The sequence below is a fragment of the Porites lutea genome, chromosome 13 (assembly GCF_958299795.1).
Source record: "Porites lutea chromosome 13, jaPorLute2.1, whole genome shotgun sequence".
Lineage (NCBI taxonomy): Eukaryota > Metazoa > Cnidaria > Anthozoa > Scleractinia > Poritidae > Porites > Porites lutea.
This window is the reverse complement of record NC_133213.1, coordinates 8,744,911-8,770,745: the sequence shown is the minus strand read 5'-3', so window position 1 is coordinate 8,770,745 and position 25,835 is coordinate 8,744,911. Positions and strand designations below refer to the sequence as shown.

General features: G+C 39.4%; 1 protein-coding gene and 1 long non-coding RNA gene across 3 annotated transcripts in view; both read left to right on the top strand.

Moving 5' to 3' along the window:
* Positions 1-403: 403 nt before the first annotated feature.
* Positions 404-25,835, top strand: part of LOC140922994 (uncharacterized) — a 38,170-nt gene continuing 12,738 nt past the window's right edge. Inside the window, exons 1-3 of one of the 2 annotated variants that reach the window (XM_073373042.1) lie at positions 404-585; positions 6,180-6,380; positions 7,167-7,702. In XM_073373042.1, coding sequence (XP_073229143.1) covers positions 525-585; positions 6,180-6,380; positions 7,167-7,423 — 519 coding nt within the window. In that variant the 5' untranslated portion in view covers positions 404-524 and the 3' untranslated portion in view covers positions 7,424-7,702. Of the gene's footprint in view, positions 586-6,179; positions 6,381-7,166; positions 7,703-25,835 lie in introns of those variants that run through there. The other variant, XM_073373043.1, reaches the window with a different exon arrangement.
* On the top strand, positions 17,578-23,414 carry LOC140922999 (uncharacterized). The gene is made up of 4 exons (XR_012164119.1): positions 17,578-17,692; positions 17,772-17,830; positions 19,045-19,132; positions 23,251-23,414. It is a non-coding gene; the product is annotated as an uncharacterized lncRNA (long non-coding RNA).

Sequence of the window (25,835 nt, the reverse complement as noted above, 5' to 3'; positions counted from 1 at the left end):
AGGAAAAATCGTCATGCATAAATTACTCAGAAAAGATCATGACGTCATGTACAAGAATCTTAGCCCGTGCGCCCAGCCGTCGGGTGGGGAGTACCACGGGCCCATTAAAACACTCAAGGCTGGAGACTGAGCCGAAACATCATGGCGATAGACCATTTGCAAATCCCGTGGGTAGGTCCCCCGGAGAGGTTTGCCCAGGAAGGCGATTCCCTCAGGCTCTGGGGCAAAGTTTTGCAACAAATCCCTTGCCATTCCCGTGGGTAGCCCGCGGGTTGCCGGGTGTCGACCCCCCAGGATGGCCACTGATACCCGCATTATGCTCTCATGCCGCAGAAATAGTTCCTTTTTGCCTTAAAAGGCAATTCACTGGTCTGTAATGCCATACATAACCCTGCGTCGAATGCTTTCCGCTTTCACGGTGGTTGATCACAAACACGTGCACAGAGCTAGCCAAGTTGTTTTGCCTTCTTCCTTCGTCAGTGGCTTTCAGTCTGCGGTTGTGTGTTTATTTGACTTGAAATATCATGGCAGCGTCACAGTTTGTATTTACGAGCTTTGCAGTCCTTGCCCTGATATCTCCTCTTGGTAAGTAACATTGAACTAGTGATTTGCTCTCTCGCTGAAGACTAGATGTTCATGTCGTTCATGCTCGGCTTAATTAGCCCATCAAACGTTCGGTAATCGAGCCCAATCAATTTCCAGTCTTTCTATTAACTTTGATTGGGTTCTAATGGAACTTAATCGAACTCACCCAAAACTTTTGCCAATCAAACGCAATCGAACCCTGCAGCAATCGAACATAAAACCACTTTCGATTCATCTGGTTTCAAACAAGGCGTTGCCTTCAAATAAGTTATGCATTGGCTTCAATTTCAAACACGAGCTCAGTATGTTGCTTAGTATCCAATAACTTCAGTGCAAAATTGAAATATTACTTTCCTTTCTTAGTCGGAAGAGTTTTTGGCCCCAAGACATTCCATTTAGTCCTTAATATGACGAACAACAGTTTCAATTCTAAAATATATCTCGACAGGTAACCGACTTATAGGATTCTCTTCCTCTTGCAAAGTAGTTTGACATTCGATTCTGGAAATATATATCGACGTGGGAACCTAGCATCGTGAAAAAGATTACTAGGGTATGGTGGGGAACTGTCAGAACTATGCGAGCGGCTGATCTGGGTTGAAACTGTGAGAAAATTTCAGTTTTGCTTTAATAAATTAAAGTCAAACTTCCATGTGCGAACACCTCCCATCCAAAGTTTTCCCAGTCAAAGCCTTACAGTTGGAACCTTTAGTAAACGACCACCTGCTAGCTCCTACTGTAAGCGACCGCGACAACTTTTTGGGCCTGATTGTTAATGATTTTTCCTTGTTTTTAACCTCTCGTAAGCAACCACTTCACGCATTCTCTGATCTCTATGTTCGTTGTGTGCACTATGTTACTTAGAATATACAAAGAACTTTAGTGACAACATTGAACGACACGCAAAGTAAATGTGCCTGGACCTCTTCTCGGAAGAGGCTCCCTGTGGTTCGATTCTTGTAAAGTGAGCACTAGACTCTGCGCTAGACTACAAGCATTCTCTCTGTTTTCTTGGTCCTTCGAGCAAAATTGGCTCATGGCTGGTTAATATAGTGTGATGACGTCAGTCAGGTCGTCGTACACGTCAGTCAGGTCGTCGTACACCAGGCATAAGCCGAAAAATGCGTAGACACGCGTGACTGAAGGGGGGAGACGGGAAAGGAAAGTTCAATGTCCAAACAAGAATGTTGCTGATTGCGCTGCAAGCATATCGCACTCTGCACCACAACACAAACACCAAGCATTCGATGCTACAAAAGTTAAGGTAGAAGACACAAACGAATGTCGCACGTGAATAGTATTTGAAATATATATGTTGAATTGTCAATACGCAATGTTGAATTAAAGAAGTTGAATATTGGATTTTAAAATATGGGTGTTGAATTGTGAATGACAACGAAAGAAGAATGTTGGATTGCGATGCCACACAGATAGAATACACAAACGAATGTCGCATGTGAATATCAGCGAATAGTATTTGAAATATGGATGTTGAATAGCCCACGTTCGATATATACATACATACAAGTTTTTATTTGGAGTCTTATACAATAAATAGTATATCACCTTTTTTCAAATAACTAAAATTACAAACAACAAAAATTCCTAACCATATATGACTAACAAGATATTAATTAATTAAATCCTAGAGTATTTACTTTTTTTCCGTCTTCCCCTTTCCTTTTTTCAAAGCATTCGAATACATGTTTTGCTATTAGTTTTTGTATTTTGGCATTTCCGTTAGAGGCGGGGGAATTAGAAACGTGAATATTTTTTTGGGTGACATTCTCCTTATTTTTATTCTATATTCTTTTTCAAATAATCTAGTAACGAACATCTTTTTTCCTGGTAAGCAGAGCATATGTTTAGAAAATGGTATTCGTCCTCCATTTCTATTTTACAAATTGGGCAAATTCTTTCTGCAAGTTTCTTAAACGGTCTCGAATCTGACGTCCTGTCTCTATGGCTAATTTGTGGTTGCTAAGTCGCAGTTTTGTTAGAGCTATTCTGTGTCGCGTATTGGTGACCTGATGTAGGTAATCTTCACATTTGTGATTGTCTATCGTTTTGAATAACCGGTAGGTTCTCATTTTCTTGATTTGGTTAGCATCTTTTCTGGTTTTGTTATTTATTTCACTTAGCCACTTGTAGTTCGATATCCTTAAGTCGTTGCCTGATCATGTTTACGGTTCCTGCGTCCGCATAGTGTGCTTTCATCCAGAGTTCTCCCAATCCTATCTGTTCCAATAAGCTTTTGATTTTCTTGCTCCAGCGAACTTTATTTTCATCCCATTTAATGTCATTGTATGCCAAAATGATTTGGGATAATTTGTTTTCATTTTTGGTTAAGGTTAACCAGAACTTAAAGTTCCTACATTGGGCTTCAATTCTCATTGGAAACCTTCCTGTCTCAGCCCTGCACATTGTTATTGCAGTATTTATTAACTCCCAGCAACCACTTCAGGAATTTATTTTGAACTTATTCTGCTGGATCCTTTTCTAATTATCTATTGCAATCAATCCCCCACACTCCACTCGCATAAAAGAGTATGGGAGATACCAGTGCGTCAAATAACTTCATCGTTAATTTTATATTTTCTCTGAAGTGGTTTCCCATCTCTTTTCGTATCTATAGAGTGCTTTAAGTGCAACTTTCTTCAACTCTTGCCTAGCGAGATTAAAGTTTCCATAATTATAAGGACTCATTATTAGTCCAAGATATTAATTTGTAGGATTTGACGTTTTCCAGTTTATCAGCGCCGTATCTGAACAAGTAGTTGTTTAACGACTTACCACAGTTATTAAAAATCATAATTTTTGTCTGTCTAAATTTACACTTAAATATCAGCATTTTCACCGATAGATTCCAGTTTATTAAGGATTATATTTGAAGGCCTTTACCTGACAAACGGTCTTGAAAAACTGTAAAACCTCAATTGCAATGAGTCTTCCTTAATCTTCTTCGATGACGTTTCTTTGTCTATCCGCGCCTCCTTTTGTATTTCATGTGTTATTTATACACTCTTTTAATGTTTGGAGGTGCTATTTTGATATTTTTCTCAACTCTTGGCTTGCAACCAAATGACAAGGCGGCCATGTTGGCACCAACATGGCCGCCGTGACGTCATGTGCAAACCAGTAGGAGAATTTTATATACATATATATATACTTCATGTGCAAACTAGCAATTTGGTGGCAGCTCTCACTGTTTGAATTTTGATAAATTTCGTGACACAGCTCCTCTAAGTTAACCCTGTAAGTCCCGAGACTGACCAAAATAAATTTTCTCCTAACGATTCCCTTACATTGTCAAGAGATTAGGTTATGAGAAGTAATAAAATGATCAACAAAGAGAAAATGCCTTGATCATTTACCAAATTCTCTCAACTCCTCCTTTAAGGAAATTAATGGAGATCAGTTTGGAGAACTTGTAGGTGGATGTTGGGCTTAAAGGGTTAAGCATATAGCCTCCCACGAAGACGTTCTTAGGGGTTCGTCACGCGTTCCTGCCCCACTAACGTCTGCTGAAACGAAAAGCCACTTCCGTTCTTTGTCTGTTTGCTTTTGTTTAAAGAAACCAATCAGCATTGACTAATTGTGACGCGTTAAGCCAATCACATGCTGTGAAGGAAGGGAAATCGACACGTGTGGTTTACCTCTGGAGTAAATTTCGCGATAACTAAAATAACCAAACCATAGCCTGAATTTCATCCGATTACTTCGAGTCGTTATTACTCCCTCAGTAACGTCTGAATCGACCGGCCGTTAATGCCGTCCAGTGACGTCACTACTCCCTTGACCTTTGCTTTAATTCATGCAAAAAGTAAAACACGATTTTCAAGTGGCAAACCGAGAAATATCGTTTGAAAATGTCTGCAAGATACAGAATTGCTTTATTTTTTTCGATCGTAATTCATGTTTAACGTTCAAACTATCAACTGCATGCAGTACAACTCTGAACCGGTTGTACTGAATTCTATAATCAAACTCGGTCGCAATCACGCAATGAAATAAACACACACACGGAACACCTAGTTCAAAAACACAACGATTTGCTTTAATTGAAAAGAAGCTATTTGGTCCTTAACGAAGAAAAATACAAGGAAACAAGAAAGAAAAGCTAACAGAATCATTACTCTTGACGGTGAAAATAGCAAGAAGATTATAACATTGACCTCAGAAAACTTCGCGTAAACAAAATCACCGGCCGCCGAAACCACAAAGCGGCTCTAAATGAAAAACCTACCGACTCTCCGCAATGATTCTTCATTCGCAGTTCAATTTAGCATTTCAGTTTCGAAGACAAGGGCAATTTTGCTGTTTAAGATGAAGATTAAGCTTATCGAAATGTTTGAACTACACGAAAGAACGCCAGAGATGCGATCCGCTGAAAATCAAACGACAATCCCGCTAAAATTTTTCATAATTATACATAATTATGCGAATGTTTAGACAATCAACCAATCAAAATCACTACCCGGTTTTCGGGTAGTGAGTGACGTCACTGGACGGCATTAACGGCCCGTCGATTCAGACGTTGTTGAGAGGAGAAAACGACTCGAAGCAATCGGATGAATTTCAGGCTAACCAAACCAAAATATCCATCTATTTTAGTAAGGACACGGTTTCATTTTTGATTCAGTACCATCGACGCTAAAGGCCTAATAAAAACCGCGATGGACGAGCGATCTTTTCATCTGCGAGGCGCGAGGCCTGCCCATGTTTTCCAACGTTGAGAGAAACTGTAACAATCCGATATTTGCCCGCTACGGAAAAAGATACAAATAACCGTAAATTTTATAAGTAAATAAAGTCTGAAAGGGATTTTCTCGTTGGACTAATATGTAAAATCCCATACTCTCTAAGAAATGCGGCCAGTCACCCCTTGCAGGTTTTACTTTAAACATTTCCTTGCTCGTACACTCATTGCCTTTTCTTCACTGATATCACTAAGCGAAGCGACGAGAATACCAAGATTTGCCAGCTTATCGACCTTGTCTTTGACATTATTTACAAGCGGCGAAACCACAACAACAACATGACTAGAATCTTTAAAAATTGAGTCGAAAACAAACGGTAAAGCTTGCTAATATAAATAGGCGACCTTCAGATCCAGTTAAAAGATTTACAAACACATCAATCTTTTTCTGCAAAAATTGGGCCATGGCTTTTTGTATGATACGGTTCCAACGCCCTAATACCAAACGTTTCGGACATCAACACGGCACCTAACCTTTTTTTAGTCCGACTTCTGGTCCCGGGTAAAATTTTTAATGAACAAACGCGAGTTTACCCAAAGTCGGAAAACGGCCTTTGATTGGTCCGTATCTACTAACGGAAGTGGCTCTTCGTTTCAGCAGACGTTAGTGGGGTAGGAACGCGTGATGAACCCACCCAAACAACGTCTGCGTGGGGGGGCTATTGAGCATAAAGTCGACTGTAGAAGCCAAGCGGCGCCCCACGTTTGTGGGTCAGGAACGCGTTACGAACCCCTAACAACGTCTGCGTGGGAGGCTTCTCAAAGCCGCGAGGAAAGGTAGTAACCTTTGCAGTAAACTGAGGTAAAGATTTCTTCTTTTTCTCTCTATCGTTAGCCTTTGCTCTTGAGTGCTACGAGTGTGGCCCTCTGGGATCCAACTGCAGTAGTGACCGTTTGGGCAAGGTGACATGTGGAATTTATTTCAATCGCTGTGTCACCATTAAGTACACAATGGATGTGGGATTTGGGCCGATGTCAGTGCAGATGAGAAACTGTTCAAATAGCATGGCTTGTGACCCACAAGGCGGCCTGTACAGTAAGTGTAAACCTTTGGTATAAACTTGATGAGGGTTAACTTTTAAAGCGCTTCAGAGTTAGTCGACCCCAAGCAATACATTATAAACATGCTCTATCCCGGCTCATTGATTTCTCTTTGGAAGTACCATGCAAATGTTTTTTTTTTTAACACGGTTGACTCAGAAATTCCTCTTTCCCCCCCGTAAATGTAAGGTACATTCCGCTAACCTTCGAATAGGACTGACCTATTGCTAACCCTATCTTTTGTGTAAAACAGAATAAAATAGTCTTTTATGTTCCTTTTCCCTAGGACGTACTGGGTGGGGGGGGGGGGGGGGGGGGGTGCGAGGGTGGATGCTATGTTCCTTATCCCTAGGACGTACAGGGGAGGGGGAGGGGTGCAAGGATGGATGCTACTCTCGGGCACCGTATCCATTTCAGTAGCTGTTCGTTTATTATTGAGACACATGTACTGAAAAAATTAGTCCGCCATGTTGGAAGACGTCACTGGCCCCCGGCAGCGCCATTTGCATATGTATCCGATAATATTTACATCATCGTTTAGATGACATAACCCTGAGGCTGCTCAGTCAAGAGTAGAGGGGCGAGAAGGGGAAGGGGGGTGGGACAAACTTACAAAGGCGAAAATCATTTTCTTGTTCTCTTTTCTGGTGTATGAGTTCGCATGTACATACGTCCGAGGTTTTGGACATACAATGATATTTGTTCTGTTTGGTAACTGTTTGTCGGTGCTGCATTGCACAGCTTATTTTCATCCGGATGCACTTTTGATTCTTCTTTGCAGCTTGCAGTTTGGTGAATATCACCGGACTCCTAACAAGTTGCGAGCTTGCTTGTTGCCAGGACAACTTGTGTGATCCTTTCAACCCAGCTTCTTCGACCGCATCAGTCCCGGCATCAGTCACGGCATCAGCCGGCCCGGCATCAGCCCCGGCACCAGCCCCTTCATCAACCCCGACAAGTGCTTCGGTTGCATTGGTTGCAAATGTTTGTGCCATATTTTTGGCTAATCTCCTGATTATATTTGCATGGTTTCACTAAAGCATGCGTGTTAGCCTGCGAGCAAGCTCTCCATTTATGTCCAGCCGCGAGAGGCCGCGCGAGTTCGTGGCGTTGCGTTTCCTTTCACGCACTGCTATCGCGACTTCCCCAAAATGATGGGCTTGCTCTCATGCTACATGCGTTCCGTTAGCTTAGCATTATGCTAGATTTTATTGATTGTGTTATTATCTTCTTTTTTAAAAACTAGATTTTGGTTTTGTTAGTTTTGAGTAGTGGCATGCATTTTTATGACGTTTTAAAATAAACGATGTTTTTGCATGGCTTGGTCTGCGATTTTTGTGCCGTTCAATGAGAGACATCACAAGGTCGACAAGTTAGCCTGCGTAGCAGGCGCTTGGAAGTAATGGGCATAAAAAAGAACGGGGAGCGTGAGAAAAACACGCGAGGGGAGAAGGAGTCGCGTGTCTCTGTCGTGCTCCCCGTTCTTTCCTGTGCCGTTACTTCCAAGCGCCTGATACGCAGGTTAAGGACAAGTCTGTAATAAAGAAAACCGCCACAGAGGCTTGTGAAATTAACACACTTAAACGTGGCCTTCCTAAATCCAACGACGCGACAGCAACGAGAACGTGGCTTCAAAGTGAATTTGCGTTCTAGCTTTCAGTCTCTATCGCGGTTATTCATACTTACTTACTTTGCCAAATGTTCGGGAAGCCTGGATTTGAATTCCAAGGGAAGAATTTTTTTGGGTATTTTGATTTGAAATCTTATATGAATTTTCCCGTATTCTGGACAGAATAATCCATGGTTACAGTCTCTTTACCAGGGGTAGTTTTTCCAACATCTTCTAATTTAGCATCAAACAAAACTATTTCTAGGAACTAAAAAAGTGACCGGCTGTGTATATATTTAGTAAACAAAAACGAAAAACGAAGAACTTTCCTGCTACAGTATTGCTTGTAAAAAAACCTTCAGTCGGCTCGTGTATAGCCTGTACACAAACGTTGCTCAGTATTTTTCTTTTCGATAATCGGCGCGAAAATAGAGGGTCTGTGAACAGTCTGCTAGTGTGCAGGCATTTAAATAGAGGCCTTTAGAATTGAGGACGAGGAAGGCCGGCTAAAACCCGTAGTAGAATGATGACGGCTATCATTTTCCCGCCGAAATAACGCTGGTTCATATGAGCGAACTACTTAACAATTAATAAATGAGGCTGAGTATCTTATGAAGAACTATGGAGATCGAGGAGGGTGTTATCCGTCGAGGCCGTAGGCAGAGGCGGATAACACCTTCCGAGATCTCCATAATTCTTCATATGATACGAAAGCCGAATTCAATAATTGTTTTATTATTCATTCAAAATAATTCCTAGTTTAAAAACATGGCTAAACATGCTTACCTCCATCGATCCATCGATGTTAAGTTCATCTTCGATAGTGCACGTTTAGGGTTGTTCAGCTCCGCAAATATTCTCCAAATAGCAGATGTCGCCCTTCGAGTTGTCTTCTTGCTGTTCTTGCCATGTTTTAAGCTATTTTTTTGCCTAGTTCTTACTCTTGAAACGACTGAAATGTCCGCCATTCTTCAAGTTCACAACCAAAACAACTCAACTTCGTCCCCAGGTCTTCTCGGTTAACGGTACATTAACCTGTAGAAAGCTGCATTTTTGACGTCATTTCCTCGTTAAACACAAAATTCTTCTAAATTTGGTCATTAGTACGTGGTTATGGTGAATTATGCGTGTGCTTTGAGCCAATCAGAATTGGAGAAATATTTTGAACTAATAATAATTTCATTTATGGAATCTTGGGGGGTACGCTTGACATAGCTTGACTGAAAGTTTGAGTAATTGATCCTCATATCTCATCATAAGGCCTCGAAATGATTTTGTACAATTTGGAGTCGTCAGCAAAAATTGCTATTTTAGAGTCATGTTGGATGCATTGTGGGATATTGTCTATATAAGCAAGAAAGAGAGGCCGGCCCAATATGGAGCCTTGAGGTACTCCAGAAATAACTTATAGTCAGTTGGAATAGGTAGCTCTGGAACCACCGTCTCAACTGGCCGGATATATCAAAGCAAGACAACTTGTCGATCAAGGCTGAGAGGAGGACTTTGTCGTATGCTCTGGCAAAGTCTTAATAAATCACATCAATCTCTTTGCCTTCAGCTAAGGCATTAATGACTTCGTGATAGACTTGAAGAAGCTGAGTGACAGACGACCTTTCTCTGAAAAATCCGTGTTGTATAAGGTGATATAGCTGAAACGAAATGTGTGGAAAACAATGATCGAAAACACATCTTTCGAAGTATTTGGACAAGATGGATAATGAAGGAATTGGACGATAGCTTTTGGCTAGCGTTGGGTAATGTTCCCCGCAGGCTGTCTTCGTTGTATAAAACTCAACGATTGCAACAACCAAAAATGAATTCTACCATTTCTTATATGCGAAACCGCCCTTATCGAGAAGCGCAGCTACCAACGAAATTTGAGCAGAAGGCTTTTGGTCAACTCAAGACAGTCTTGTTGTAGACTACAAGTAGTCCCCCATTTGTCCTCAGGGATAGTAGAGCGAGCGAAACGCGAGCGCTCGTGAAAATCACCCCACGCGAGAAAAGGCGACACGCGGGGGGGAGAGAGCAAGAAATATTAGGAATGCTGCTGAATACTTCCATATTTACAATACCAATTGAACTGAATCACACGTAACAACACCGTGGCATGGCCAGTACCTTACGTATGCGCCCAACCACATCAGCCCGGCAGTGGCAGCCATGGACAACCACGTTCTTTGGAGAAGAAGAACCAGAGAACGAATTGACTACCTGGCTTATTTGTGTAACCATACTCTTGCTCTTTGCTTTTAATTTGTATTAATGTCATTGATTTACTTTTGGAGTAATGTCATTGACTTTATCTTCCTTGGTTTTTATGACCTCTACGATATAATTATTGCTACAAAATCGAATTCGTCATAGCCTTTCAAGCATTATTTGCAGATGTTTAATTTATGCTTGTAGACTGTTGTTATTTCGACATAAGTTGCCCTACAAGACTGTAATTTCTTAGATGAAGCTTACTCATTTGATCTTTGCCTAAGGGAAGCTCAAGGCTACGCAGTTATGCGTCTAGTTGCCTTTTAAAAACTTCAGACGTTTGAAAAATAAAATCAAGTTGAGAAAGCTTAAATCGCAAAATTTAATGACCTCTTTCACAGTTGCCTACGAAATATTGAAATCGCGAAAAAAACTGTCTTTCCAAAATTGCGCAAAAACGAGTTAACTGACAAGTAGATTTGTTGCCAGCAAATTGCAGCAACAACTGGCGATGGCGGAGGTGACAAGGATGGGAGTTTAAGCTTTCGTTCGGAACCGAAGGCTTGCGCGGTTTGCTCCCAGCGTTTTAATTTTCTGGGATTTGGTAACTCAAACGTTACTATTTTCTATTGCAACTAAAGTCTAGAGGTGATCTCTCAAAACCTCCTCAACAGTTTGGGCCGCATGGAGTCATATTAAATCGAGTAGGTTTGCGCACAGTTGTAACTCGACCTAATGCTTAGTTAATAGGGAAAGAGAGAGAATAAAAGAAGAGAGTGAGAGAGGCCGAGCATAACGCCTCGGAATCAAGTAGAGTTGCCGATAACAAAATGTATAAATTGACAATAAAGTGACCACTTTCAGACAGAATGATTATAGTTAATTTTTTTAAATTTCCTGTTTTTACTATTTAAAACAACTTTTGCAGCTTTTTGAAGGGTAAGGACAAGTAAAAAAATTATCAGACTTGAAAGCTATGCAAGTCTTGTCTGGCAGTTAAACCAGGAATTGATATTCTTCCCAGATACCTTTAGAAAAATTCAGCTCCAACAGTTTAAAAGTCAGCTGCAACAGTTTTAGTTATCAGGAAGAGTAAACTTTTAGTAGTAGTAGTAGTCGTCGTCGTAGTAGTAGTAGTAGTAGTAGTAGTAGTAGTAGTAGTAGTAAGTAACTTAAGTAATAAGTGATAAATTGCTTTATTTGCATGACCGTATCATTTTACAGTATTGCAAAAGCATGCATATGACAATCAAAATATAAAACAAACAACACTAATAATAATCTAGAAAATTTCAGTTACATTACTAACAATGAATCACGTATTTTCATACAGGAGGAAACAAACTTCATAACTAACTTATTTACATGATGTTCCTTCGAATTCATTATCAGTTTTATGCTTTCTGGAGATGATTTCTTGTCAAAGTCAGGTATTATTCGATTGATTTGATTAGTAGTGGTAGTGGTAGTGGTAGTGGTAATGGTAGTAGTAGTAGTAGTAGTAGTAGTAGCAGTAGTAGTAGTAGTAGTAGTAGTAGTAGTAGTAGTAGTAGTAGTAGTAGTAGTAGTAGTAGTAGTAGTAGTAGTAGTAGTAGTAGTAGTAGTAGTAGTAGTAGTAGTAATAACTTTATTAACCTGTCAAGAATCTCTAGCGCATAGCACTAATTGGTGACACAAAAATAAAAATCAAATAAATAAATAAATAAATAAAATCAAATATCAAAATACTATTAAATTAATGTAAGATAGAAATGCAAATAATAAAGTAAAGTAAAGTAAAACTTCATTTAAACAGGGTAACCCATTCAGCTCTAACGCCGGTCCCCATAGGGGCCCTGTATCTTAAAAAATTAATTTACATCAAAAATTTTCATGAACTATTACATTTAAAAAGCCTAATAAAAATACAATAATAGAATTTAAGAACTACACTAAAAAGCCTAAAAATACAATGCAAAATCACATTTAAAGCCTAAAATATAATAAAATATCACAGTTATGATAAAAAGAAAACTGCGGAAGTTAAAAATCTAAACTGGGGAGGTTAAAAATCTAAACCTATTTACACGTAAAAAGATGTATGTACAGGATAACAGGATAAAAGTTTTGCTTTGTAACATAGGGTCTCAAAGTTAATCGTTACAAAGCATGCAATTGCTACAGCCATCCTCGATTAAGACAGTCAGGTCTGTTCTCCTAATTTTAGTCTTGAAACTGCGCAGACTATCCTCGGCACGTGGTTCCTTTGTAAGTTTTAACCAGAGGAAAGGGCCATAGTATCTTAATGAATGCTTTCCATATTAAATCGTATTAAAACGAGGCAGATTGAAATTCGAATTTCTTAACGAATATCTCCTGTCACTGTCTGCTTTCAGCATGAAAAGTTCCTGTATTTGACTTGGAAGTTGATTCTTCTTTGCCTTAAACATGAGAATCGCAATTTCCTGAAGCCTTCTGTTGACAAGTGAAGGGAGTTCAGCCAGCCTCAGCAGTTCGTCGTAGGAGACTGACTCATTGTTGAAAACCGCTCTAAGGGCTGTCTCCTATAATCTTTCAACTTTACGTTTGTCTGAGGCTCTACAGAAATACCAAATGATGCTGCAGTAAGTCAAGTGAGGCAATATTACAGCTTTGTTTAGTTGTAATTTAGCATGAGTGGGTATAAGTTTCCTTAGACGTCTTATAACTCCTATCCGTTGGCTAGCCTTTTTGCAAACAGAGCCGTAATGTGCTCACTAAAATTAAGTTCAGAGTCCAGGAATACACCAAACTAATTGATAGATTTCAATTGTTTTATGTTAACCGCATCTATATGCAGGTTTATATTATTTGTCTCAGATTCAGCACCCAGTTCCATGGATTGATGTTTCTGAACATTCACTTGTAGCAGGTTTTCCTTGTACCATCTAGTGATCTTACTACCTTCACTCAGCAGCAGCAGTTTGCCCTCAACGATACTAGTAGATGAGCCCGAGGCAAAGATTTGATGATCGTCTGCATACATAGAAATTTCCTCCTCAGTTATACAAGCAAGATCATTTTGAAATGAGTTTCACAAATTAAAGGGTACCAAACGAAGACCCCTGAGGACAACCTCTTATTGTATTTTTCCACTGACTGGTCACAGAACCCAGCTTGACCCTGTTTTGTCTGCGAGAGAAGTACGAGCGCAAAAGGTTAAGGGCAGATCCTGAAAAGTTGTATGATTCCAGTTTCTTAATAAGTAGTGGTGGGCTAACAGAATCAAATGCCTAACTCATGTCTTAGGATAATGCTCCCACAACTTGTCTACTGTCTAGATCCATCTTCCATTTCTCAACTATTGTGTTGAAAATAAGCTTGCCTTCCCGGAATAAACAGATAAAATCGCTATCATTTAATACCGGCTATGAAAAAGTGCAACATCTTTTAAGGTACGGAAAAACGGGCAACAAAAAACGTAAAAAAGGAAAACATCAAGGCTGATTTTACAGTCAGGAGTGATATATTTCTTTTACCAATATTTCGGAAGGCACGGCCTTCCTTCTTCCCGGGTCTTACATACAATGATAAGACAAAGCCCCGGGGGGGGGGGGTACTTTAGAAATTTCTGGGTGGGGATGTGCCGATGGGACCTTGGAACCCTTAACCTATACCAGAGCTATTTCAGCTGAATTTTGCTACCCTATACTAGAGTAAACTCCCCAAATCCCCCCTATCCTAGAGTAGCTGTTTTCCAGAAACTACTGAGTTCGCTAGCACAGTCTAGCCAAAACAAAACCTTATACCACAATCCCCAGTCTAGATAAAATCTTCAACCAATTGATCAGTTTCCTAAAAAATGATACCCTATTCTAGACCCAAACGCTCTGATTTATATACCCTATCCTAGAGTAAACTGCTTGAAAACCATACCCTTCACAGCGGCACATACCTATATAGCCCATATATGGCAGTACCACCCCCGGGGACAAAGCTAAGACGTCACAATTTGAAATGAAGAATAGCGCGCATACGATACTATAAAACGTGCAACTTGTGCAACATTGCTGTAAAACGAGTTGAATAGCGATGTTGCGCGTTTGACCACTCCATTTCAAACTTGTTAACAACTTGACCGCGGCAGAATAAGCTCAGTCGGTAGAGCGCTTGACTGCAGAGCAGGAGGTCGCGGGTTCGATTCCCGGGGTCGGACCAATACTCAGGGTCTTAAAATAACTGAGAAATGAAGGTACTACCTTTGCCCTGCAAATGGCTAGACCTTCGCGTGGCTCGCCGGATAACCACGTAAAATGGCGGTTTCCAGTAGGAGATGTTAATATAGTGTCCCCAATTAGCACTTTCGTGGTAAATACATTGAAACTCAAATTAAGTGTATTTTTTTTTGCAACACAGGTTTGATGTGGGTGGTAAAACGCGCAACATCGCTCTTCGACTCGTTTTACAGCAATGTTCAAAACAAGTTGCACCTTTTTTGTTGCCCGTTTTTCCGTACCTTTAGACTTGCATGTAGGATTGAACTACTAATTCTAATTCTTCTTAATAACCAAGAAAAAAAACATCAAGCTTTTGAAATTAACAAAAAGGGAATATTTTTGTACCCCAATATGCCACGCGAGTAACATGATATCTTACACGTTGACAGATAACGATCTTAATATTGTCTGGTCTCTAGTCAAGAATAATAATAAAACTGATAATAAACTTTATTCAAGTGTCAGAAACTTTAGCTATATAACTATCCGAAAGCATCTCTTGGATCTTCCTCCACTGTCTCTGCTGCTAAACGTCCTTAAGGCCAAGGTGATTCGCTGGTTTTGTACTGCGCATCTCTTACTGCGCATAACAAGATGGTCGCCGTGAGAAAGAGCATCTAAAGAAACATTATTAAAATTAAAATGACTGAAGAGAAACGCTATTAGAATTTTCGCTCGCGGTTGTTTCTTGCCGTGATGAGACTCAATATGTTGGGAATGTACATAACGTAAGCAGTACGCGTGTTGCTGAGTTCGACTTCCTCACTGAGAACCTCTATAGTGGATGTGCTAACTCACATAAATTTTCATTTAAGCGCCATCTTTATCCCATTGCGCCCTCACTGTGATACCTCGATGTAAATCCTGTTAAAACGGATTTTTTAATGCTTTTTTCTTCCTTTCACATACATGCAATTTTTAAACTCGCCCAAGTCCTCTCTGACTTCCTTTTCGACCAATATCTGTAAATAAAACTTTCTTTTGGTGGAAGTATTTCTTAAAACCTGAAAGCACTGCGAATTTCAGTGTTATTAAGAGCGCTGACAGATCTTACATGTACATGTTCTTGAGGCCATCGATTTAAGTGTACTGAGTTGAACTGCACGTGAAATCAATTGTATCTATCGGCCGTTTTGGCGGGTACCTTTCACTAGATGCTTTAGTGGTCTTTTGTCTTGACCTTGCAAGCCTTCCTTGTATGTAAAAGCATTATTCAAAATCAACATTAAACCTCCTCACTAACAGGATCAGAAGCCTACGTCATTGTCTTCACCCCCTCAAGTAAGAACATGTCCTGCAACTGGTTATTATATTTAACCTCCTACGACATTATCTTTATTTTTTTTATGTACCTACATGCCCTGCATCTCATTACCTCAAACATCAGTCTAACCACAAAAAAAGAAAAAGAATAAGTATAAGGGGCTGACTGCAGGAACACGGATCTTGCATCTCATTATACCTAAACCTGTCAGCTCATTAACAAAAGTGTCTCAGTCCTTCCCAGGGTCCCCGAACCGGTTTGCCCAGATCTCAGCTCATTAATACGAGTGGTCCAGTCCTGCCCCCCAAAACAGGTTTATCGGGAAAACCAGTTCTAAAGCCGGTTTGCCCAACCAGATCTCAGCTCATTGAAGTGTCCCAGTCATCATCTATCACATATCACTTAAATCTATGTTCAGATATTTGGCAATTCACTAAATTGTACGGATTGAGTTAAAACCGGTCGAATTAAGTCTACTTTGGAGCGTAAAGTAAAAAACAGGTGCTTAAAAAGGCATTTTTCTAGTACATAAGTAGATAAACAATACATTTAAATCAAATTCTGTGCGAAATCACTGCATCATCAAAAAAATCTCTCCTTTTTGTCTACTTTTGGGCTGCGCGCGGTTTTTGCAAAGGGTCCTAAATAGCCTAATTTGTCAGCATTGTGACGTCAAAGCGAGCTCGTTGACCCCCACTTTTTATTACTTTTTGATTATCTTGTTACATAAGTGAACCAAGTTTCATCTGCAATCTATGTTAGGTTCTTTTACTAAGGAATCACCTCATAGAAGACTTTTTGAGGCGGACTGTTAACTACTTTGAGCTCGGTCATTTCAAGCAAGATTGCGAAGTTCGCGTGCAAAGGCGTTACGGGCATTTTCCAGCTTTAAGTCCGCTACCAGAGTGTTGCTGATTTAAGCTTATTAATTTACACCGGTACAAGAGCCGGGTTTTACAGGGCGTAAAGTAACTTTAGTTGGACCTTTATATATAATTTAAGTTACAATCACTTTACATTAATGTTGTATTTCCCTGCTTCTATACAACTGATATCATAATGAACGCAAATACAAAGCTGTGTTAGCCTGGCATTCTTAACTTGATGTAAAGCCGCGGCCTGGCGCAAAACTCCCGGACCACCTTGTCTGTGTCGATGCTCTTGTCCCTGTACGCATGTAGAAGCGCGAGCCCGGAGGACCTCTCTTGTCGTAGTACTGGCAATAGGAGTCACATTCCAAATAATCGAATAATCGAATAATCGAACTGTCAACAGCGACTGATAGCATGAATTGAATGATGAATTCAAAAATAAGGCATGTCGGCGGTCCATCCTTCAATAAGGAAAGAAAAAACGTTTGTTATACTCAGTAAGCGAATCGATAAAACACAAATAACAGTAGCTGAAAATAAATAAACTTTTCGCTTTAAAGACCTCAACTGACTTGCCAGTAGCCAAGAATATTATATCAGTCACATTTTAATGGTTCAACACTGTGAACAGGAGAAACGCGTATGATGGTTATCCTTAAAAAAGGGAAAACACATTATTGTCATCTGACTTACTGAACAGCACAAAGAAAACGACAGGAACGAAAAAAAGTGGCCAAATCTTTACCCACGTGGCCATGCATGTCAGCACGAATTTTCGCAGCGTTCATAAACCTTCAGTCATACAGGTCACGGAAGTGAAGAATGGCCTCATGTCGGTAAACAACCTTAACTGGAAGAACCAGTTCCGCTGGGTTTAGTCACGTAAACCTGTTATGATAGTTTCCCATCTCATATCTTCCTTAACTGGTTTCAGCAAGTTTTTACCATCATCGGACAGTTCTTCTTCAATCCAATGCACTTCTTATATGAAGTACTTACCAAGTATTCAGGTACTTATTTACGCGATTCAAGTATTCTTCTTTTAAAAATCTTCTTCGTTCGCGTCGCGTTCGCACGTTTGAATTTTGTGATCGAAGACATCGAAAATGTCGGACAGAGAAGGTAAAGTGAATATCAAACTTCTGCACTAAAAGCCTAAAGTGATTTGTCACTGTTGTTTCTTAATTTGTGTTTTCGATAGGTGGCAGGAAGAAGCCATTGCAACATGCTGAGAAGGAAAAGAAGGCGATGAATAATAAGGTGGAAATTTTATGTGCTTTGCTTTAATTTTAATTCGCAAAAAAATTACGTTACGTCCGATTCCCTCCAAATTTGGCCCACAGGAAGTTAATAGATTTAGCCAATTATGTGCCTAGTGCCAGCCCCCATCGTGTTTTAAGCTTTGAAAAACTTGAAAGTATGGCGATCTGATACGCGGCTTTTGCGAAGAACGATAAGCTTGTATCGACGAATTTCAACCAAATACAAGTCAAGCAAATTATTTTGAAGGATTCTGGAGGATAACAAGCCAAAAAACGCGAAAATTGAGGTAAGAAAACAGTAAGAATCTTTGCGTGCAGTGCACTGTCGTCGGCTGTCTGGCACACGCTTTCACAAAAAGCTTCTCATTTCTGAATCGCGTTAATATTTTGATTTTTTAAAAGGTATAAGCAATAATCTGGAACTATTAAGCTTTCAGAAACTGTACGGTTTATGGGGGTATTTATAAAAAGCGAAAGCGCTTGCGCCGATCAACGCGAGAGGGTGTTTGAGGGTGGATGATAGCTTAAGCGGCCACTTTGGCTGCTTAAAGGGAGGTTAAACTGTATTAATTTTTGCTCCAAAGACTTAATGTTTGCTGTTAATGAAAATTAATTGTTTCTTATTATGGAAGCTGAAGGTTAATTTGTGTCAACAAACAAACAACAGACAAAAACCAAAAGTTTGTTTCTTTAAAAGCTTTAAATTACAATTTAGACCGACACGCGGGTAACAAAGCTAGTCAAGGCAGGTTGGACTTTTAATTCAAACATTTATATAGTATACTAAAGGAAAAAAAAAGAGTACAGTACATAAAATTAAATAAATAAGAAATAACATAATATGAGGAATACAATAAATTACAAAATATAGATGGTATATCTGACATTTTTTTTGGATTCAATATAATTATTTTATCAATTTCAGTGTAGTCATCGTCAATAATCAATATGTTAAGTTATACATTTTTCATCGCCTTATTAAAAGTTTTGTTTGACAATTTTTAAATTCTTTCGGGTATGTCACTCCAAACTCTTGCGCCAATACGTGAGAAAGCATTTTTCTTCAGGTCAATTGTAAAGTGTTTAGCATAGAAATTTTGAGATGTTGATGAGCGAGTAGAATGTCTGTGGATACTTATCTACTGTTTAGAAAATTAGTGATGTTTGCAAACAAATGGAAAGAATTTGATTTTGACTTCTTTGTTTAATTAGGATCACCTTGCACACCAGCAAAAGTTAAAGGATGAGAAAAAAGCACTGGAACAAGTGAAGAATAAAGGTCCCAAGAAAGCTCCCATGGGTAAGTCGATTTAGTTAGTGCTTGTTTTTCTGTTACAATGGAACCTCGCCTTTGGGACACCTCTATTCAAGGGTCACCTCCATTCAGGGGACACAAAATTTGTTCTCAGAAAAATGTTCACATAATCTTTGTATTTGTTGCCTCTATTGAAGGGACACTTTTTCTGGGTATCGAAAGCCGGATTCAACCTCCATTCAGGGGACACCTTAGCACCCAAAAAAAGATAGACCACTAAAATCATTGATATGTTAAAGTGAACGCTGGTCACAATGGGGACAACTTTCAAAACATGAACTATACAGTATCTAACTTAAGGTATTAGATCTGCTGTAAATCCTTCCATTTAAAAAATTTATTTCTCAAATGATTAGGAATTTTGCAAAATAAAAATTATACAGGCCTATCAAGTGAGAGCCAAGCTTTCAGAAAATGGATATCCTAGGTGTCAAATTTTGCACCTAAGGTGTTTTTTCCGATTTATATCGCAGGCTCAAAAATTCAAAAATTCCATATTTCTGGCTTTCTCTTGATAGCTAGAGGTGAAATTTTTTTGTATTGCCCTGTAACTTCGGGCCGCCGCAAAAATTCCAAAATATTCCAGGAATTGCTGGGAATTCAATACATTTTTCCTTTACATTATGCGAATAAACCTGGCAAGTTTCAGTGCGGTATTATAAATCCTCTTCTTTTTACATTGATTCGTTTTCAGTGCGGTCCAACACAGCTGCTAAATTGCCCTTAATTCTCCCTTAATTTTCGTCGCACTGCGCTGTTTTCTTTGTTGCCATCTTGAATTCTTATGAGTAAACCGCTCTTTGTAATGTTTGTTGTGACACTGACTTGATTGTAGCAAGGAAAGTGGCGAGAAAATACGAAAATCTTAGTTTGAACTCGTTGCGTGATGTTCTCACAATATGGCATCGTAAACAATGTTTTAGCCTTAGCAACATGCTAATTTGTATAATAGATCATTAAACTGCGGCCTTATCTGTCATCGACCTTGCAAGGATCATATATCTGATGTGTCTCTAGAAGGCTTTTTACAGCCATAGAAATGATTTAGAAATATCAAAACAATCATACTTAATTTGGGGAAGCAGAATGTAAGTGAATTTTGCTATAATTTGCCCTGGCTTACTTAAAACTCATAACGCGTTATCACGTGTTGGGTTGTGAAAATTGCAACATTTTTGTCAACAATGGAAAGTATCATGTTGGATTTCAGCCCTGTGATTATAAATATTTTCAAAAAAGTGCTTCTAGATATCAACTTTGGCCTTTGTTTTCTCGGCTTATATTTAACGAAAATGCTTCATTTTTGGAATTTGAGTTCAGGTTAACCCTTTTAGTCCCAATGGTGACCAACATCAATATTCTCCTAACAATATCCATACATTGTTAAGAGATTAGGTTATGAGAATTAATAATATGATCAGCAAAGAGAAAATACCTTGATCTTTTATCAAATTCTCTTAACTCATTCTTTAAGGAAATGTATGGAGACCAGTTTGGAGAATTTGTACGCGGATATTGGGGCTTAAAGGGTTAAGAGTACATTTTAAATAAGCGATTCAAATTAGCAGTTCTAATACCTTCAATTGATGTACCCCACTTTTGGGGATTCAACACACAACATCTCAGAGATATAAAGTTTATTGTAATTTTAATACATTATCTAGCTGCTTGAAATAATGATTTCAGTAGATTCCAAGGCAGAAGAAATAAAAAATATTTTATTTGTTGGTTAATTAATAACAGACCCTAGCCCAACTTCCAGTCAGGCGACACCTCTTTTCTAGGGACACTTGCCTTGGTCTAAAGGGTGTCCCATGAATAGAGTTTCCAGGACGTGCAGTGCTCGGGAAAAAAAAAACTTGAACTCTAGCATGTCAGTGGGCAAGCAGCTTTTAAATTTTGCATTCCTGGGGCATGCAAAATGTGAGAGCTAGTTGAACTGCCATGAAGTGGCCACCTTTTGAGTGGCTAACCTCTATTAAGCAGCCAGGAATCAAAGTCCCGCAATAATAATTCTTGTAAAAAAGAATGGGGAATTTCAAACTTCCATTGTCCCAATAAGAGTTCGCTCTTTGTTGTCACCTCTATAGACCATTATTAGGGGGCTATCAAGCGCTTGATCTCCACTGCTTTCATTTCAAGAATATAATGAAGGTCACAACAAGTTGACCAGTAATGCTTCTTCTGTTGTGCTTTTGTTTCAAAATTAAGTGATGTTTTTGGTAAATATTTTGCTGATTTTTTTGGTTTATGAAATCTCTGTTGAGCAGTCAACCTCCATCAAGCAACCACTTGCCGGTACCCCAAGGGTGGCTGCTTAATGAAGGTTCAACTGTACTTGCAAGCCTAGTTCCTCGCCCACTGGCCAAGTGCAACTTGTTCTCTTTATCAGGCGGTAGTTGGTAAAATTTACTGCCTGAAGCAACACTTCTTACTCCCTGCAACCGCTATTTAAAGGTTTACTAAAATAAATTAAATATTGCAGTTTTAAAAAATTTACAAGTTGTGATCTGATCCAATCAAGAAAATGACTGAATATGTGGAAAAGTACTAGAGTATACACAAATTTTCTTTTTATGGGCCATGCATTTTGGAAAGAGACCACTGAAGAAAGAGTAAAATTATTGGAATTAAACATTTTAAATTGATCTCTGAAGATAACAAAGGCCAATTTGTGTGAAATAGGACTTGAAATGACGGAATGACGTTTCAGAGAACTTTGCTCCTAAATTTCCCAGTGAGGGCAGGGCCATGTTCCTCACTCCACTACCCCCCTTGTAGACTGCAAAAAAGGCCATATTTTTGCATACTCAAGTAAGCATGAACAGTCAAACGAAAGGTCTGGAATGAGGCTGAAAATGGAGAGTGAGACTGGGGAGAGACGCTAAAAAAAAGTGTGAGGCTCGTGCGCTTTGCGCGTGTAAGACTCTTATGCCAGGCTTTACTGATTTCTTTACTGATTTTGAGAAGAAAACCGACTGTTTTGCAGTCTACCCCCCTTGAGTCTGGCTATATCCTGGCGTTTGACTATTCTTATTAAATTTAGCGTATTTTAACTATAAAAAGAGTGCTTCCTTATTGGACTCAGTGTGTAAATGCTGTAGTAGCTGTTCTTGACTTTGAAAACCCTTAATTCAAACTGTTGTGTCGACCTTATTCACAATACCTGTCATCTTTGTGTGCGCTTTCGGCTTAAGGACTGATAGGAGAAAAGCTATGTCACGTGGTTTCTAGGGGGGGGGGGGCAAGTGAAAAAATTTGGCAATGCAAGAATGACTATTAAATTGTCTTCTTGTTTTGATAGAATAAAAAAACTCGCCCGCAGTTAATTGTATTGACAAATTTTATCACTTGTCTGCCCCCTGAAATACTATGTGATGTTGCTTTTATCCCATGGATCCTAAAATGGGTGCAATTATATCAATGGCGGGTATCATGAGTAAAGTCTATAAAAAGCTTCTGGCTTCCTGCTTATCAGAATAGGCTACCGGCCACATTTCAACGACTTTAAAGACCATATGTAATGTGCTTGCGTGGCCTTAACAATGTTGGAAGAGCTATGCAAATAGATCCAACATTGTTGTGCTGTGCTTTGGAACAAAAAACGAAATTTTCTGTGTTGGGAGTTGCTGGCTCAAACAGTTTGACCAGGTTCAAACCCCAACAACACGCAACAACATGCAACAGGGTGAGCAAACGGACGCAACATTTAACATCCCACAATGTTGGGAGTTGTTGGCCAACACTGTTATGTCCATTTGTACAGTGCTTATTAAAGAGTATAATATAAGTAGGCATAGTTAGGCTGAGAAAACAGCGTATATTTCATGACTCAACTGGTTACCCAGCAAAATGATGACTGAGGAATGAGGGCAGAAGTTTCCCATACTGATGATGTGTTGCTACCCAGATTTGGGTATTGCTTCAGATTGGTTGAAGCAAATTTCCCTTGCAGCTCGACCAATCAGAAGCTCTACTCAGACCTGGTTAGTGACATGTCATACTGTTAGTGTTACTGTTAAGTGGCAGTTATTGCTTATAAGTTGCAGGTTACAGTAACCCTACACCACATCATTAAAACTGTTGTTCTGTTTTTTCTACAGCTGGTGGTAGTGGTATAAAGAAATCTGGGAAGAAATGACATTTGCGTCAACAACTAACAAACATACCATAAACATTGTACAGAGCCTGCTGAACATATAAAAGGCACAATAGCAGTCTCTATGGGAACTTTTAATGAATAAAGTTTGTAAAATGTTTCACCAAATGTTTTCTTTGTTTACTGGTTTCCTCAATCTTAACACATATTTTTTTCAGTTTCTTTCTTCCTTGGAGAAAGAAGTGATTTTGTTCAAGTATAACAGGCTCCTGTATGAGCAAGTTGAAACCTTGGGATTTGCTTTGCCTGCTTTGAAATCCCATTTTCTTCCTGTGGAATAACTAAATTTGTCTTTGGCCACATGAAGAGACCTTTATTGGTAAACTTCTTTGTTCAGGGCGGCTGGATATCAGCCTCACTATTTCTGTTTTTGCATTCATAGGGTCCTCAACTTTGTTTTTGCCCATAGAAATGCAAAAATGACTAAAAAAAAGCTATTTTTAATAATCTTTACCACAAGATTACTTTGTCTAAGCTTGATCACTATGGTATATCTGGGAATTGAAGTCATAAATACCTTTTTAGTCATATGCTTATATAGATAGAGAATATGAAGATTCTCTGTTGTTCATATTTAGAGATTTAGAGAACCACACAAAACCTTGCTTAGTTGAGGGGGAGGGGTGGTCCATACCAGACAGCCTCGTCAACTAGCAGTGTCCTTCAGGGGACCATTCATGGTCCAGTCTTATTCTTAAACTGTGAATCGGGGATGTACACTGATGACACACATCTTGCGTAAGCGAATACAGTCAACTCTCTCTAAGACGGACGCCTTTGGGACCGGCACTATTTGTCCGTCTTAGAGAGGTGTCCGTCTTATAGAGAGTCAAACAAAGGGAGTAAAGAAAGGCAGGGACCAACTCTAAGTGTCCGTTTTACAGAGGTGTCTGTCTTATAGAGGTGTCCGTTAAGAGAGAGTGGACTGTAGTGATGTAGAAAAGTGCAAACGGCATTGAATCATGTCCTTGAGACCTATTGAATGAAAATGAAACGTTCCAGATTACAATTATTGACAATTAGATAAAATTAGAAAGACACCTATTCCTATTATTTTATATTCGCAACTACGAGACAGGAATGGGTGTGCAGCTCAAACTGTGGGCCTGAGTGTTTATTGCCATCCGAATAACACACAAAGTTCAACATCATAACTAAACAGGGGCACCCAACGACAATTTTCAGAAAATATCTGTTCGGAAGACGATTTGAGATCTAGAATTTTCGGAACATATGTTGTAAAATTTCTTGCTTGCCTGCCTCTCCTAGGATTTTCGAACATCTACAAAATAGTATAGTTACCCATTTTTAACGGATTTTGACCCTGAAAAAGGCCACCTAGAATTTTCGGGAGCCTTTTCCTAGCTGAAATTTTCGAGAAGGTAAGTTTTTATCCCTATAATTTTCGGATCACTAGACTTTCAGCTACGAAATCCGAACAGATGAAAAATTTTTAGGGGATAAGAATATGCCTATATCTACCGTTTAAATACTAAAATACGTTCAACAATGCTATGTTAAGTGACTTTGAACTATATCCTCGTTGGGTGCCCCTGACTAAAGAATGATATACAAATATTTCTATATAAAGTCACTCAGGCTAAACTAGTTACGTAAGCTGCCTGATACGAAAACCCAAAAACCCAATGGGAAAAATTGGGAACATTTACCCCAACCAATGAGTCGCCCAACCTCTGGGGGTTAAAGGTAAAAAACATGGTTAGTGCAATCTTGAAAAGGTCTTGATTTTACTATCCTTGAATTCGGTTTAGGTCCTTGAAAAGTACTTGATTTCTTTATTACGTCTTGAAAAGTCTTTGAAATTCACAACCTTGTATACACCAGGCCCCAGTTGTTCAAAAGGTGGATAGCGCTATCCGGTGGATAAATCTCTATCCAGTGGATAGTGCAATTGGTTTCCCTAATACTTATCCGCTGGATAGTGATTTATCCAGTGGATAGTGCTATCCAACGTTTGAACAACCGGGGCCAGGGGCCGGTTGCTCGATGCCTGGTTAGCGCTAACCGTTGGTTAAGAGGTATCAAAATGTATAGGTTTCCATGGTATTTAACGCTGGTTAGCACTAACCATGCTTCGAGCAACCCGGGCCAGACATCTTTCTTCTATAAAATTGGATTATTTTGCCTGGGACAATTTGGCTCATCCCTGGTGTATCCCACCAAGAAATTTCATGCAGCAACGGCAAAGAAATCTGACCGAAAAGCGAGCGTCATCGTGCACGAGCAGTCCGTGTAGAGTAATGTTTTGCTTGTTAAAACCCACTGCTTGAATTTTTTGACTTTGCTAAAGCTCTCTAAGGAAACCAACTATAGTATTGCTTATAAAAAAAGCTTCAGTCGGCTCGCGTGTAGCCTGTACACAGACGTTGTTTTAATTTTTCTTTTCGATAATCGGAGAGAAAATAGAGGGGCTGTGACTGAGGCTGCTCGTGTGCAAGCATTTAAATGGAGGCCTTTGGAACTGAGGACGAGTACGGCCGGCTAAAACCCGCTGTAAAATGATGACGG